Genomic DNA, 15940 nt, shown 5'->3' with positions numbered 1-15940 from the left:
GTCATGTGCTTGGAAAATCCAGCCCGTTGACAAATTAGCCCCCATGACGATCACCTACAACAGATGTCGGCCCCTGGCCACTCCAAAGATAATAATTATAGCAGCTGATAAATAGAAAAATACAATTGTGGGCCACCTAATAATTTGATGGGGCTGATTTTTAGATGGTAGAGGCAATCTGTCTCGATTTTTGCAATGTCGAAATTTATCTGCTAGGTGAACGGTAACTCATCGTCAACGGGTTGGATGGGAGCATCTCTCTAAAATGGTGGTGAACTATCTCTAGTCAGTACGATGTCTAAGTAAATTTCGATGTTAGGGTTTTTGAGGGTCTTTCTTATAAGCAGCTGAAATTCCCTCTCTCTCTCTCTCTACCAGAAAGCAACGCAGGTACTCTCTCTCGCTGTCTGCAAGATCTAGGGCTCCAAATCAGACATTTCTCATTTCTTAAAGCTTTCTAGATTCAGGTTTTCGATTTCCTTCTCTCTAATATTATTATTATTATTATTAAGAATTTCTATATTATATTGTAATCGTATATTTTCGTGATATCTACACCATCTCTTTTTGATGCATTACCCCCTCTCTTCTTTCTCTTGGCATTGGATAGTGCCGGAAGTGGAGTGTTCTACTGCAAGAAGTTGATAAAAAGGGCGTTTTCATCAGAAATATAGTGGTGTGGATATCTTCTCCGGACTCTCTTTGGTGTTGTCCTATGATTGAAGATTTCGTTGTCGTAATATATCCATGGGAAGTTCATAACAACTTCCATCATGCTGTTGAAAGACGGGTGGGCGAGAATCCTGTCAATATTTCCAAAATGATAATTTGATCACAAGTGCGGACTTGCCGATTGTGGTCCAGTGACTGGCGGTAGTGAATCCCAATGCCCATTTCAAATTGGGATTTTGATGGAAAGTGGGCACCCGCAGGAATCTCGCCATGCATTTTGAGAAGGTATTTGGGTATGTAGCAAAGGCTGTCTCTAGCCATTCAAAGACGAGTGGTTAGGAATCCCAACACGTATTTCAAAATTGGAAATTTCCCATTTTGAAAAGAGTGATGGGAGTCCTGTCCATCTGTTGTTGGGTGGTTGGATATATAGGTGGCATAGTGAAGTTAGGCTCCCCATGTGTACGCACACGTGATTCAAAAATGATGGAGATATATCAGAGGAAAGCATATGTGAGAGATTCTTCTCATCTTGAAAGACCATTGGGACATAATAGTTTTCTCGACTGTGTAAAGGTTTGGTAATTTGCAAGCCTACCAAAAATTGTATCCTGCAGGATTTCCATCATTCGTCAAGTGGATAACACAATGTGTATTTCCATCATTCGTCAAGTGGATAACACAATGTGTGGTCTGCGATCAGACACGAGTTCGATTCCTCTCCCCAGGATTGCCCGACGCACGTGGTTTGTGGGTAATTGCGTGCATCTGCAGGGACTAGTCTCGCCTTATGGGGCGGGGACACCGTTGTGTCATAAAAGAATTAAAATAAAATAAAAATGTGTGGTCCGTGATACAAAAAATGTCTGTTCAGTCCTGACCATCCAAATACTGAACTTTTCAATGGCTGAATGTGTCTGGTGGCATTTTTGGGTTTAACTTTTTGTCTGTGGGCCATAATAGGACAGGCTAAGTTGCCTAGTCTGGACTCTGTAGGAATTTTTGATTTGTAAGTCTTCTAAGGTATTGCCCACTCGATGAACAGTTCAGATTATGAAAAGGGTGGGGCCTGTATGTAGTGGATGTCTCTCTTTGGGTGAACTACAATATGGGGGTTTTTCCTGTGAGTTACCTGACTTCATTTGTTTATTCAATTGAAAGTCAGTGGTCAGTTGTGATTGCTTGAAAAGCTTTAGGTAATCATTTATTCTTATTTTAAGCTTAGTAATATATGCATGGAGTGTGTGTACTGACATGGGTGTGTACTAACAAGCTAACATTTAATATATATATATATATATATATATATATATATATATATATATATATATATATATATATGTCACATGAATAAACAATTTCACATGTCAAATCGCTCATAAAGCATGCTGCAGATTTTTGGAATGTTATATTTGCTCTCTAAAATGTTATTGGACTCATATGGTTGTAATATTAGATATTAGAATGTTTTCCTATGTGTGCTTTTAACAGCCACTCAGTCTCCTGTAATGGCCAAATTATCTCAAACTAACTTTTTTTTTTTGGGTGGGGGGTGGTTATTGGTTCTTCTTATTAATTGTTTTTCTTTTTCCAGAGTCAAAAGGCAATTGTTGGAACAATCTTCAACAGGAAAGAAATGTCAGGCGGGTATGTGAATATATATGATTTCTGTTTTTTCACTTTATTTTTTCTTGGCTGAAGAAGATTAATATACTTATTTTATTTTGTTGGTTGATATGATTAGGTTTTGTTATTTAATCTATTGCTTGAGATCATGTGCTTTAATTTTGATTTAACTCTTCTTTTTCCGTTGTTCCCGATCGTTTGTTGCTCTCATTTTGATTCATTTAGTTTCATTTTGTCGTTATGTGTTATATACCATATTATACCGTGTGATGCAATTGTTTCATTTAATTGGTTGACACAGATATATGGTTTTCACTATCAGTTTCTTTCTTTCTATTTTTTTTTTTTCCAAGGTCATCGTGGATCTTGTTTTATTCTTGAATTTTTGTTCATTGCAATGTAGCTGGGACATAATTTTGGTTACCATTTAATTAATCAATACTCTATTTCCTCTCTCTCTCTCAATCATACGGAGAGAGAGAGAGAGAGAGAGAGAGAGAGAGAGAGGTGGTCCACTGTGAGCAGTGCTGCGCCTTGCGCCTTGATGTGTATGTGACATCCTCATCATAGTTGGCAAGATTAAGCCCCATTACAAAATATGTTCGTGGCTAGCTGCTTTTCCCTTCTTGGTAGCATTGGTGTTTGGTGCCCTCCTTGCCGAAGGGATTTATACTATTAGGTGGCTGAGTTTGCCAAATTATTGGAGTGTCTCTAGAATATCCATCCTTCCTTGGCCTCTAAGGATTCTTTAGTTTGGAACCTTTCTCCATCGGGAAAGTTTACAATTCAATCCTTTTACTAGTTGCTCCGAAAATCATCCATCTCTAGACGTTAGGAATTTTTTTTTTTCATAGTTCTTTGTTTTATGGAGCTCCAACTAAGGTGGTGTCCTTTTTATGGTTGGTTGGGAGAGAGAATCTTAACTGTAAACAACCTCTAGAAAAGGTTTATGGTCCTTCCTAATATTTGCTTTGTGTATGAACGATGCATAATCGATAGATCATCTCTTCCTCCATTGCCCTTTTTGTGGGGCACGTTTAGATTGCTTTCTTGGCAATATTTGCAGTTGATTGGGTAATGCCTTCTTTGATAGACTGTAACGCCTCGAATTTCAAGGGTCGAGCACGTACTCGATTCGATATTCCGGGTGCTACTTTTGCCTTGTGGAAGCGTGATTCAGTTAAGCAATTACTAAGTATATCATAAGCATGCGTAAGAGGTAAACTAAATAGTGTATATCATCATTATCGCAAGTGTACAAAAAGACAAGTTCCAAACATACATATGTACATCCAAATAAGTCATAGAGTCACTTAATATTCAATTCCAAACATACAATGTAAGGTGCGTCCCTATCCCCAAAAGAAACAAAAAAAATCGGGAGTTCGAAGGCTCCAAGCTATAATTGGTCGGCTGCACATTGGAAATACGAGAACTCGGCGGGGTACACGTACTCCTTAACAGGTGTATCCTCCTCTAAGGCACCTGCATCGAAGAAATTGTTTGGTTGGTGTTTTAAAACACCGTCCCAGGTGGGAGTGAATGATCAACTCAATGCTACTATTAATCGAGGTTTCACATGTTATCAAATAGATATGGGCATTGGCGATGATGACATATCAAAACACAAAAATCATATATCTAGTTCTTTAAATGCATCTGGTTCTTTAAATGCATGAATGACATGAAATGTGTACGGATGGCCTAAGATCAACAATACCAATATAGAACCACATCAATGCTATCGCTGGTGAGAACATCAACATATCCGCAATGGTTGGCCCACAACATAACCCAACAAATGTTATGGAAAACATGATTAGTTGAGTATTTATTAATGTTCATGTCAAACAGCCGGTTGGTGAAGCAGGGATACCGCCGTCTACTAACGGGTCTTTATCCGAATCACGTGGTTTGTTGCGGCACTAGGCGGCTCCTCACCAGTATCCCTTGTTCCACTTTGGTTTTCATTACCCCTAAGTCCCTATACTTAATTGGATTTGTAGTAGGGCTAATCGCCCAGGGACGACTGCTACTAGGGCAAAGGTCATCACTTGACCCCATTGTGGAGAAGGACACCACCCATATCATCATCATCATGATAGGGTTGCGACCTTCCTATGTGCTCGACGGTCACTACGGGAAGGTTCGCCATCTAATGTTTTACCAACATAGCGGGCTCGTCACCCAATGTTTTGCTAATGTGGCAGGCCTGTCGCCCCAATGTAAGCCGATAGCCCGGACACGGTGTCTCATACCACCATGTCCGGCCCTCGAGTCTTGTTAGATCGTATTGCGCTAATGGTTATGAATGAATCTCATTCGTTGGTGACAGGGTATCCCGGATTCCATATTGTGTCACAAACATTGGTCATATATGCGATCGAGCCGCACAAAGGATTGATCTGATTGTCCAAGGTGAACCCTAAACAAATCGACATTGGGTTCAAGCATCCCATGTAGTTCCAACTACTGCCGATCGCCCGAGTTCCACCCCAGTTAGTCACATGAGTCGGGATAGCCAAATTCAGCGACCATCCCTTGTTTCAAGGTTAGGCAAGGCTCGACCTCTATCTATCATAGCCTAATTTATAGAATATGACTAATTAGTGATATGATATTTATTTGACATTAACAGAGATCTCAAACTTAGCTCTAACCAAGTAATGTATCTCAAGGCAAACATTAATTGAAATTTATAAGTATCCATATTCAAGTCACAACAAAATATGCAAGGAACATACCCAAAGCTATAAACACATTAAACACTATTGAAATCTACCATTATCATTACAAACCCTAATCAATACCAACAAGGTAAGCATAAAAAGAACATGCATTTCGTCTTACGTGTTAGTTACCAATACTAACAAAATCAAGGATTTTTAGGGCAAAGCATTTAGTGCATAATTGATTTAAGGGTCCCTACTAAATCAAAAGAGATCATAGTCTATCACCCTTAAGGGTTGATAAACGGAAATCTAGGAGAATAGTCCGCACCTTGTGATAGTGCCCCACTTAGATTGCTTTTAGGGTTAGGGTTTAGGGAAGGATCGCTGAAACCTAAACAATTCAAACAGGTCTTTTGTAAGGTTTGGGAGAACTCAACCCTAAATATCTAGATTTGGGGATTTCGGCCTGAAGTTTACCTTCAATTGCTGGGGAAGGAGATCCAACAAAGGATCCGGTCTTGGCTAGATCTCCGATTGAAGGGGAGGAAAGCAAACCCTCACAATTGATCTTCCTCTCTCATACAACTTCCTCTTCTCTTCTTTCTCAATCTTTTCCAAGGCTAGGGCACAAAATTCGTATGGGGAGGGTGTGAATTGAAATGGTATTTATAGTGCCAAAATGTGTGCAAATGGCCCCAAAGACTAAGTTTTCATTATACTAACCCTATGGGAGGTTGTTTCCAACCACCAGGGCCCACAGGGAGGTGCACTGTGCAATCAAAGCCAGGGAATAGGTGCCCCACTAGGATCTAAGTTTGGATATAAGTTATAACCATCCGATGATTGGATGTGCTGATTAACGGATACGGTCTTAATCTAGTTCGACAGTCACCATTGGTTGATTAGGTCCGCATCTATACGGATGTGTAGAGAAATGTCTCAAGTTGGCATCTTAAGTTTGATCATGATCCAACGGTTTGAAAGTCACAACTTCAGCAAAGAGCGCATGGTGATCATTTCACTTAAGTTCAGGTTATCAAAAAAGGCACTTGCACATCCCATGCGCTTGGCTTATGGGCTAAAGTTGAGCGATCCGAGGCGCCACATTAGCTCAATATTTGCGATGGACATCAAGCCTAACAAGACGGACATTAATCTATAGTTTCGAGTTTAGCAGACTTAGAACGTGCGGTCTAGACCTAATTTGGTTAACTGGGGCATTCATGGGATAAGTTAACTGTCGAGACTTCTTGTGGGTGTCAACTAGCATTGGACTTGTCTAAGTTCACGACCCTACCCATTCGTGATAAGCGGGAACGGGTATTCGACTCTAATTTCCGTAAATCCATCATTTCTAGTATAATTAGGGCACTTAGTTGGACTAGTATGGCCCACTAACATTCCGCTCGCGTACATACTGGCGTTCTTGTGCTGAATTTTATAGAACGTTACATAGACGCTCTTCTTTGGGCTTGGCATGGTGGGAATCAAGTAATGGAAGAATCAATAGTTTGGCGCATAATCTTACTAGCAGTTTTATGGAACATTTGGGGGGAATGAAATAGGTGTTTCCTCAACAGACAAGGATCATAGGATGAGGTTGTTTGGAATTCCAAACAAGATGTGCTAGAATGGGCATCCGCGGTAAGGAATGTGAAAAATTGTAAAGTTGTCTTTGCTCAGGTTGTAATGTGGGGGTTGTATGATCGTTAAAACTAAAAAGAAAAAAAAAAAAAAATCATTTATAGTGTTGCAGCACCTCATAATATATAAACATGGTTTTATGTAAAATATTGCCATCCAAAACAGATAGAGAACGGTGAAATCAACATGATCATCAGCATCACTCCTGGTGAACTAAAAGTCTTCACCAGAAAGCTGACCATGCTCTAGTTCTTTGTTTCCCTCTTTATTTTTGAACTTCTCGTCTTGCCTTGTAATGTATAGCAAGATGACTTGCTGAGAGGATAGAATCCTGTGGTAAAGAAAACAAAATGAATCCAAACAAATTGAGGGCTTTGCTAACCCAATCGAAACTCGTAACATGTTCCTCTGCATGTGGAATTGCCTAGTTGTATGTGACATCCTACTTGTGAATAGGGTATGCCCTACCATGTGCACTGATGACCTTGCCAGATGCATTGCTCAATATCCAATGGGCACTATTGGTTGGCGTTTGTGTCCACTCGTGGAGGTGCATGTGGACTTAGCAGAACTCAACAAAGAGAAGTTAGTTGATAGAATTGGGTATTAGTGTTTGTCAGTGTCTTGATTATTATTTGAAATGTGGGTTATTTTCAGTAACTTCTTGCTTCTTGTCATTATTCTCTTCTGCAGTGAAGAAGCTTCCAACATTGTAGCTGAGACATCTGCTCCAGCTCTAGGTGAGCCAATGGACATAATGACAGCTTTGCAGCTGGTATTGAAGAAATCCTTGGCCCATGATGGGCTCGCTCGTGGGCTTCATGAAGGTGCCAAGGTGATCGAAAAGCATGCTGGACAGCTATGCGTTCTTGCTGAGGATTGTAACCAGCCAGATTATGTCAAACTGGTTCGAGCCCTTTGTGCTGATCATAATGTAAGCTTGATATCAGTGCCAAGCGCTAAAACTCTAGGCGAGTGGGCAGGGGTAAGTATTAACTCATGGAATAGTATGCCATTTGAAGTGTTTTTTTTATACATCTTTTGATGCACTCACTTATATCAAATTGGTATTCACTATTCAGTAGTTTTATTTATGCTTCTATATTTTGGCTCTCTTGGTATTTCTGATCTATAAGCTCTTCTTGCCGTAGAAACTTTTTGTATTGTAGACAAAATTGTCAAGAGTCTCATGAAATCCGATTTTTTGGCAGTTTTGCTGATTTAAGCTGCTATCCAGCCACAAATGGAATAATCGCAACATAACTTTGGTTTAACGGTTTAATTCTCCTGAAAAAGGTTGCCACCTAATTTTTGTTTAAATTTAATCTACAATGCCTTTCGCATTCGTTGCACGAGGTCTACCCCTCCTTGTCAGAGAGATCATATTCATGATAATGGTAATCATCTGCTTGGGGTGCCACATATTTTTCATTTAGATTTTAATCTGCAACACCTTTTGCGTTCGTTGCTCATGGTACTGCTATGTTTGTAACATGTGCAAGATCTGGACTATCTACCTGCAGTTGCCATTACAAGAAATTCCCTACCCTAATAATTTCATGTCTATTTAGTTTCCTGGTGGCTACAATCTTGCCTTTAGTCCCAAGAATAGGTACACATTCCAACAGGCGCGTTGATACCATGTAATGCAGGGGCATTTTCACACTGGGCTTGAGTGGGGTAGTCTGTGGGATGCGAGGACACACTCGGGGTGGGTGGCCCGTGTGAGACAGTACCCATGTGATTTGGGGCCCACGAGGAGGGTTCAGCCGAGGTCCTAACCCATGCGATGTGGGGTGTGGGCTATCAGATAACGGGATTAATTCGCCATGCTTTGTCAGTTCGAGCTTTTAGAGCAATTGGCTAATTGTCCTGCATCAAATTGGTATCAGAGTGGGAGGTCTCGTGTTCGAGACTCCTCACTGGGGGTGATTAATGTAGAGGGCATTTTCCCACCAGCCTCGAGTGGGGTAGCGTATGGGATGCGGGGACACACTCGAGGTGGGCAGCCTGTGTGAGGCGGGTGGCTCGTGTGAGGTGGTACCCATGTGATTTGGGGCGGGGGTTCAGCCGAGGTCCTAACCCATGCGATGTGGGGCATGGGCTATGTGATAAAGGGATTAATTCGTCATGCTCTGTCAGTTTGAGCTTTTAGAGCAATTGGCTAATTGTCCTACATCACCATGTGTCACCGATTGTTGGAGGAAAATGCACTAGATGTGTTTTTTAGTGCGCTCAAACATGCCACGCCCTAAGTGTTACATTATAAGAGGTTTTCATCATCATGGCCTTGTTCCCGCTCTACCAATCTTGTTTCGTAGTAATCCCTAAGACATAGGTAAGTCATAAAGTCTTCATCTCTTTTTTTGCCACCTCAATCAAAGTCTTTTCGGGCCTTTCATCATCCTTCAAGTCCCTTCAACCCTAACCAAAGTTCCCTACCTTATTGGGCATGTCTCCAATTCACGTGGCACATTGCATTACTGGATTGCCTTCATCATTCACACTATGAAATGCTATAATGGGATATATAATATCTTTTTTTTGCTACTGTGTTGGTGATGGCACTGAAGTGTTACACTGATGTTGGGTGGAGGGTTTAATCTTGTGGTAAGAAGAAAAGAGTTGATAAGGATTAAATAAGAGTTGTGTGGGCCCCACCGTGATGCGTGTCGAACACCAACACTGTGCATTTGATGGGTCCCCTTTAAGTTATGGAATATCCCAAAAATCAGCTGTATACGGAACTCAGGTGGGCCATGCCATCTAAAATCATGTGAATACATGGCTAAAACATATCGAAGCACTTGGTGGGGCCCGCCTGAAATTTGTATGCGTTTGAAATTTGGTCTGACCCCTCATCCAAGTGGGACACACATAATAGATGGTCTGGATTTGTGAACCAGTTCTCAGTGGTCCGAACAAATGATTATGAATGTTTTAATGGAGGGTAAACCCCTCTCAACTTTTGTATGTGGTGTGGCCCACACAAGTCACAGATTGACTTGATTTTTAAGCCCTATGCCCATCATGGAATGGTGCATCTGACTGATGGGTAGATGTTCGACACGCATCACGGTGGGGCCCACACAGCTCGACCTCATGGGAAGTTCCCATGAGCTCGACTGCATAAAACCTTTTCCTATATATATATATGGATTTCTCCCTTTTTGAGAGGGCACCTTCTCCTGAACTATTAGTTATTATCATTCGACAATCAGCCAATCTTGCATCTGCATAAAAAGGAAAAAAAAAAACTTGCCTAGCTTATAAAAGGGGTGGGCCATGTTCCTTTCTGTATTTAAAGGGGTCTTGCTCCTTGAATTCTCTATTGCAGGATGAGTTTTAGTTTGTATTTTCGAGTGCAGAGTTTTTTTTTGGAGACATCAGCTCCTTTTTCTTTCTCAGTTCTTTATAGCCTTTTCTTTTGTAATAAAATAGAATTTCCATTTTTTTAAAAAAAAGGCCTGGACTTCATCCCAACAATGAAACTCTACTTAATCCCACCCACTGGTTATTCCTAATATAAGTTGTACTCTAATAGTACTACTGCATGTTGCTGTATCGTGTACTGCCAGTTGTTACTGATGGGAGTAACGTGTGCATACTGTAGAAACCCTATTTGTAGAAAAAAGTCCTAATTTCATTGAAAGCTCTGGAAACTGTAAAAGCTCAAAATTAGCCATAACTTCTAAATGCTAATCGGATCGACAATGGCTATTTTCCCGCCTTGTTTAGAAGAAAACGCCTTATTCTGAATATACAATCTTGACTCATTCCCTCTCATTTGCTTAATTTGTCAATGGCTCATGTTAGATGTATGTTACAAAAGCATGAAAAATCTGAGCTGGTATCAGGTAGGTCATTTCACATGTCTCACTGAGTTGACTAATCCTTTTACTGGAAAGTTTTGTGGAGAAAAGAAATGAGTTGGACGGTTTGGATTGGCATGCATCTCTGTCACATGTATTGTGAATGACACACTGTAACTTAAAAAAGGCTGGTGCATGACCTCGACTCTCCAGTCCTAATGGAAAATTCACAATTTCCATTGAAAAGTTACAAAAGTACATTACGGCTGTCTTGAGCCTTTAGCTGTTCTTTATTGTCTTTATTATTATTATTATTAAACACCTGCTATGACATCCGTTTTACGCAAACTGTATTGCTCCTTAGCCAATATAATTGCATAATCTCATTTTACAACCTCGATTTAATCCTTTTGCTTTCAGACAAATTATGTTTGGCAAGATTTTCAGATAATTCTCTTGATTAATCTGACATGTAATTCCATGCCACTCGGTACAGCTTTGCAAGATTGACTCTGAGGGGAAGGCCCGGAAGGTGGTGGGTTGCTCCTGTGTTGTTGTCAAGGTAAAGTCTTGGAACTAAAGTTCCCATTCTTTTTTTCTTTTCTGATTGTTCCTTATGATTTGGAGGGTCGAATTCAGTTTGCAGACACTCCCAGTACTCTACGTGGGGCCAATGTTTCACTGATCCAAATTTTTGGTCTGATAGGATCCCTCTAGGAAGAGATTTCCTAGATTGGAAGATCCAGGTCCTTCAATAGGTGGCCATAAAATAGACAGTAAAAAATGCCACCACCGATGTGCATTGAACTGTAGAGGACCAAAGATCAGAGTCCAATCTGTCCCCCAATCAACAGTAGGGCTTATCAGATCAACATTCCAGATTGGCCCCACATGCAAGATTGATTGATCTACATCAAATCGCCCCATAATTACTCCATACAAACATGAGACCTAAACCATTCTTTTGTGAGAATTTGCAGGATTATGGTGAGGAATCGGAGGGTCTTCATATTGTGCAGGAGTATGTGAAGTCTCACTGAGTTGTAGTGAAATTTTGATTGAGGCTCTTTCCGGATTTTGTAGACTCTCTTACCCCAAACCCACCCAAATTAAAGAATCTGATGCTTATGGGTTTTGGAAAAAATCTTGCTACTTCATAATTCTATTGCTTAGGATATATGAATGAGATTTCCATTTGCTCTTCCGATGGAAGAATTGTTTCTGGCCCTTGCTTTTAGACACATTTTTCCATGTTTTAGGCATTTGCTCATGTTAACGGGAATCAAGAGTTTATTTTTCTGTTTTTTATTTATTTTTAATGTTTGATGTGTGGGATGCACCATCTGCAACTGGCAGGCAGACAGTCATATGGACCATCCGTGTGGTGACCCTACCGCTGATGGCCCATGTCCTGAGGAGGTAAATTTCTGATGGATCCTTATATTTGCAGTATAATTAAACTATTATGCTTATGTAAATCAATACACCTGGTACACTTCAGGGTTGGTTGAAGGGAAATTTATCAATTGGTTATTGACGGCTATGAAGTATTAATAATAATCATCATCATCATCTAAGCCTTGCCCCAAGTACTTGGGGTCCACTACACGATTCCTGTTCTGCCATTCCACTCTATCAAGGACGGTATCCTAGTTAAATCACAGCTCATCAGGTCTTTTCTCCCCCCTGGTGGCCTTCAATTTGAATGGCCCAGCCCTTTTGACCAGTGTAGATCTGTCTCTGTTGCTCGAGGCCAAACCATCTAAATCTACATTTACTCATCTTACCACCGTACTGGTGTTACACAATAGTTGAGTTGAAGGCATTTATTTCTAATCCTATTCTTCCTTGTCTTGCTACTCAGCTACACACATACTGTCAGCGTGTTTATTTCTCCACAGTTCAACATTGTCCCATAAGGCACTATTGGTATTATAGCTATTTCTTAAAATTTCCTCTTCAGTTTGATTGGTGTGGGTTGATCACATTCTTTTCAATCTCTGTATCTACCCTCTTGAATTGTTGAACTTAGGATTGTGTGGCGAACCTGACGCCACTGACCTTCATGGTGATATGATGTGGTGGAATTTGATTGGGCCATGTACTCCTGTTAGAGGTGCATGTGGATTGCATACCGACACTGCCAGTAGCGATGCACTACTGGTTCGGTGTTCCATGGGCCCCACCATGATGTATGTGTCTTATTGATGGTGTCCATCCATTTTAGGGCATGAATCCAAAAAAGAGGCAGATCCAAATATCAGGTTGACCACCCCACAGGAAATAGTGACGATTGCATGCCCATCATGAAGTTGTCTGGGGCTACACAAGTTTTGGATCAAGCTGATATGTGTATTCAAAAGGCCGTTTGTGGCCCACTTTAGGGACTCATTTGTGATGTAAACCACGTCAATGGAAAACAAACCCACCTTGATGTTGTGCTTTATTCCAGTCAGTGGGCCCCCACTAAAATGTGGGAAATGTGTGATATGAGTGGTCTGTGACCCTGAGATAATGTGGTGTGTGGACAGCTAAAATCCACGAATTATATTGCATGCATGACCCGTAATGTCTTAACATATATGCTGTATAGTCGGCCCCAGAGATAACGTGGTGTGTGGACAGCCAAATTCTATGAATTATGTTGATGTATGACCTGAAATGTCTTGACATATATCTTGTATAGTCCGCCCAAGAGATAATGTGGTGTGTGGACAGCTAAATTCCACGAATTATGTTGCATGTATGACCCCAAAATGTCTTGACATACATGCTCTATAGTCGGCCCCTATCGTTTGCGATGGGTGCCATGTGTACAGTCCACGATTACACGGAGTTCATGCGCCGTTGAAACTAGTGAAATGTGATGTAATGTAGACTCATAATTTGAGGAGATGATTGTCCTAGAATCTTCAGTCATGTAACACTAAATCTGGCTCATTAATTTTGAAAATGTGTAAGACAATTACGCCTTAAACGTTGTGTATGCGTGACCCATTACTTGGGCGAGTTAAGAGACTTAAGCGAGGCCCCCAATCGAACCACATTGCGAGGTATGTATGCACTTCAGAATGCACGATGAAGTGATGTCTGTGGTCATTGAACTGCATGAGTTGTTACCTATGTACCCCACTTAATCCTTTAGACTCGTATGTTTTTATGGCCACTGGATCCTTTAGACTCGTATGTTTTTATGGCCAGTGGATCTAGTGCCTAGTGGCTCGACACATGACTATGGGTAGAATGCGTGGATGTATGGTTGCCTAATCTTACTACTAAAATGATGTGGTGTGTTTTCTTTACTTGATGAAAATGTGTTGAAGCGTGGCTACTTGACCATGTGCTAATATAATAAAATGTGGCCGCTTTACTATATGATTTTGTGACTGGAAAATGGGGAAAAGTATGATGAATTGTGGCTCCCGAACGTTTGTGATAAATGTGATAAATTATGGGCACCTAAATTATGGGAGGAATGTCCAAATTGTAGCCATTTAACCATATGATGATGTATGAAAGAGTGCCCACTTAATGATAATGTGTTGAGAATATTGGCATTTAAATATGCGGTCTAATGCTATGTCATGACATGTGATATTATATGCTTCACCTTGAGTAATTATGTTCAAATATGGCCTAGTTATGATTTGACTACGTTTGAATTATAAGATATTGGGATGTGTAATTATTAGCTTGGTCGTGAGAATGGACTTATATGTTATATGTGTTTTGTATATTTAGTGGACTCTCATATACACTAAAAGGTGTGAACACTCGCTTGACCCTCGTGATCATGCATGTAAAGTTCACATTGGCCCATTGAATTTATTTGGATATGCTGTGTCTCATTCCGGCAAATAGTAGAGTTACTTGAGCGCACATATGTTTTAAAGTGATTTTTTGATACATTAAACATGCATACATACACATCATGATTGACTTGATACAAGGCATGTCAGAATGAAGCATATGAAAGATTATATGCGTGGTTTTATAATTATGGATCACATAATAGTTATATGAATGGATTGGAGGGCCATAGTTATTGTGATGTGGATCATACATAGACTAAGGGGCCTTAGACGATGATATATACATGGATTAATCCTGTGCGCACACACATGTGCTTATCAAGGGTATGCATGCACATGTGCGGAGTCGAAACACACGTGCATAAGAGCATGAACATGCATGCGCACACTCGAGTCTCTGAGGACAATAAGGCATGTGTGCAAACATTAGAAAGGTCTACGTGACAGATTGGGATATTAAAACCTATCCCTCTTACAACAAATTCATCTTCAAAAATTTTAAAAGAGATTGTATATTTAATTGAGTCATCAAACATAAATGCAATCAAGATAAAATTAGGACCCCATACTGATAAGCGATGGAGAGTTAAATTAAAATGAAATAAAAATAACAAAGATACACCTTCATGAGTGACAAAGATAAATAACATAGCACTAAGTGTTTTTGTGTTGGCGAGAGGCTCAGAACTCTACATTTCTTTTCTTATTTATAGACTTCATAAGCAGTTGTTTGTTGTGGGTGTTTATTGGAAATATAGTTATGTAACCACTTTCACCACGTGTTTTTGTTGTAGATGGTTGTTAGAGAGTAAGTTATGTAATCACTTAACCACATGTCTTTATTGTTGGTCACATGTCTGAAGTGCACATAATCGCAACCCATTTCTTTGTCATGTGTAAGTGACAGTTACTGTGAAACGATTGTTTTTGTCGTCGTTTTGTCTTATTTAGCTATTGTTTCAATCATTTCATCATTATTTCGGTCATTGATCATTATCAAAAAATCACCTATTGGCCAATCTTGACCATGAAAATTTGCCCATTGGCCGTGAATTCGACCATTAGCTAAAATTTTATCGTTGATCACAAATTTATCCATTACTTAAAATTGGGCCGTTGGTTACAAATTTAATCATTTTTTTTTTCTACATATCTTTATACCAAAATTTATTATTTTCATTGTTAAAAAGATTTTCAATGAGATGATGTTGCCACGGGCTGTTTTCTGAGCCGTTTGATTTGACTGTGTTAAATTAGATGTGAACAAGAATCATTCCCACTAAATGAAGGGAAAATTTCAGTTATCAACACAATAATAGCAGAGAAATTTACGACTGTGGACCCCACCTTTTATCCATTGGATATTCTTGAAACAATACAAACTTAGAATACGCAGTTGGACCTCCTCGTACGGACGATAAATTTCAGGACGAAAATACCCCTCCTTTTCACGGAAACCTCCTTTTCACGGAAACGGATTGGGTACGCCTCCTGCCACCCGCCCATGACGGATAGTCAGTGGTTCGTGGGCCTCACCATGATGTTTGCTTTTCATCCATGCTGTCCATATATTTTTTGAGATCATTTTATGGTATGAGACCAAAAATGAGGTATATCCAAGTCTCAAGTGTACCACATTACAGGAAACAGTGTTGAATGAGCATCAACCATTGGAAACTCAGGTGGAGCCCACTGTGATGTT

General features: G+C 40.1%; 1 protein-coding gene across 2 annotated transcripts; it reads left to right on the top strand.

Annotated features, from left to right (window-relative positions):
- Nucleotides 1-287: 287 nt before the first annotated feature.
- Nucleotides 288-11726, top strand: LOC131218940 (small ribosomal subunit protein eS12-like). Of its 2 annotated transcripts, none has more exons than XM_058213831.1 (5): nucleotides 288-390; nucleotides 2267-2319; nucleotides 7308-7599; nucleotides 10923-10988; nucleotides 11407-11726. In XM_058213831.1, exons 2-5 carry the CDS (start codon nucleotides 2309-2311, stop codon nucleotides 11464-11466), a joined length of 429 nt encoding a protein of 142 aa, XP_058069814.1. In that variant the 5' UTR covers nucleotides 288-390; nucleotides 2267-2308; the 3' UTR covers nucleotides 11467-11726. The 2 variants fall into 2 exon arrangements, with proteins under 2 accessions (XP_058069814.1, XP_058069813.1); XM_058213830.1 differs by having other exon boundaries at nucleotides 355-467.
- The last annotated feature ends 4214 nt before the right edge of the window (nucleotides 11727-15940 follow it).

Source organism: Magnolia sinica, chromosome 11 (assembly GCF_029962835.1).
Source record: "Magnolia sinica isolate HGM2019 chromosome 11, MsV1, whole genome shotgun sequence".
Taxonomy (NCBI): domain Eukaryota; kingdom Viridiplantae; phylum Streptophyta; class Magnoliopsida; order Magnoliales; family Magnoliaceae; genus Magnolia; species Magnolia sinica.
The sequence above is the reverse complement of the archived record's forward strand: the minus strand, read 5'-3'. Positions and strand labels throughout refer to the sequence as shown.

Coding starts and splice junctions, on each gene's coding strand:
- LOC131218940 (XM_058213831.1), top strand. Junction 7,600..10,922: donor CTCTAGGCGAGTGGGCAGGG/GTAAGTATTAAC, acceptor CACTCGGTACAG/CTTTGCAAGATTGACTCTGA. Junction 10,989..11,406: donor GCTCCTGTGTTGTTGTCAAG/GTAAAGTCTTGG, acceptor GAGAATTTGCAG/GATTATGGTGAGGAATCGGA.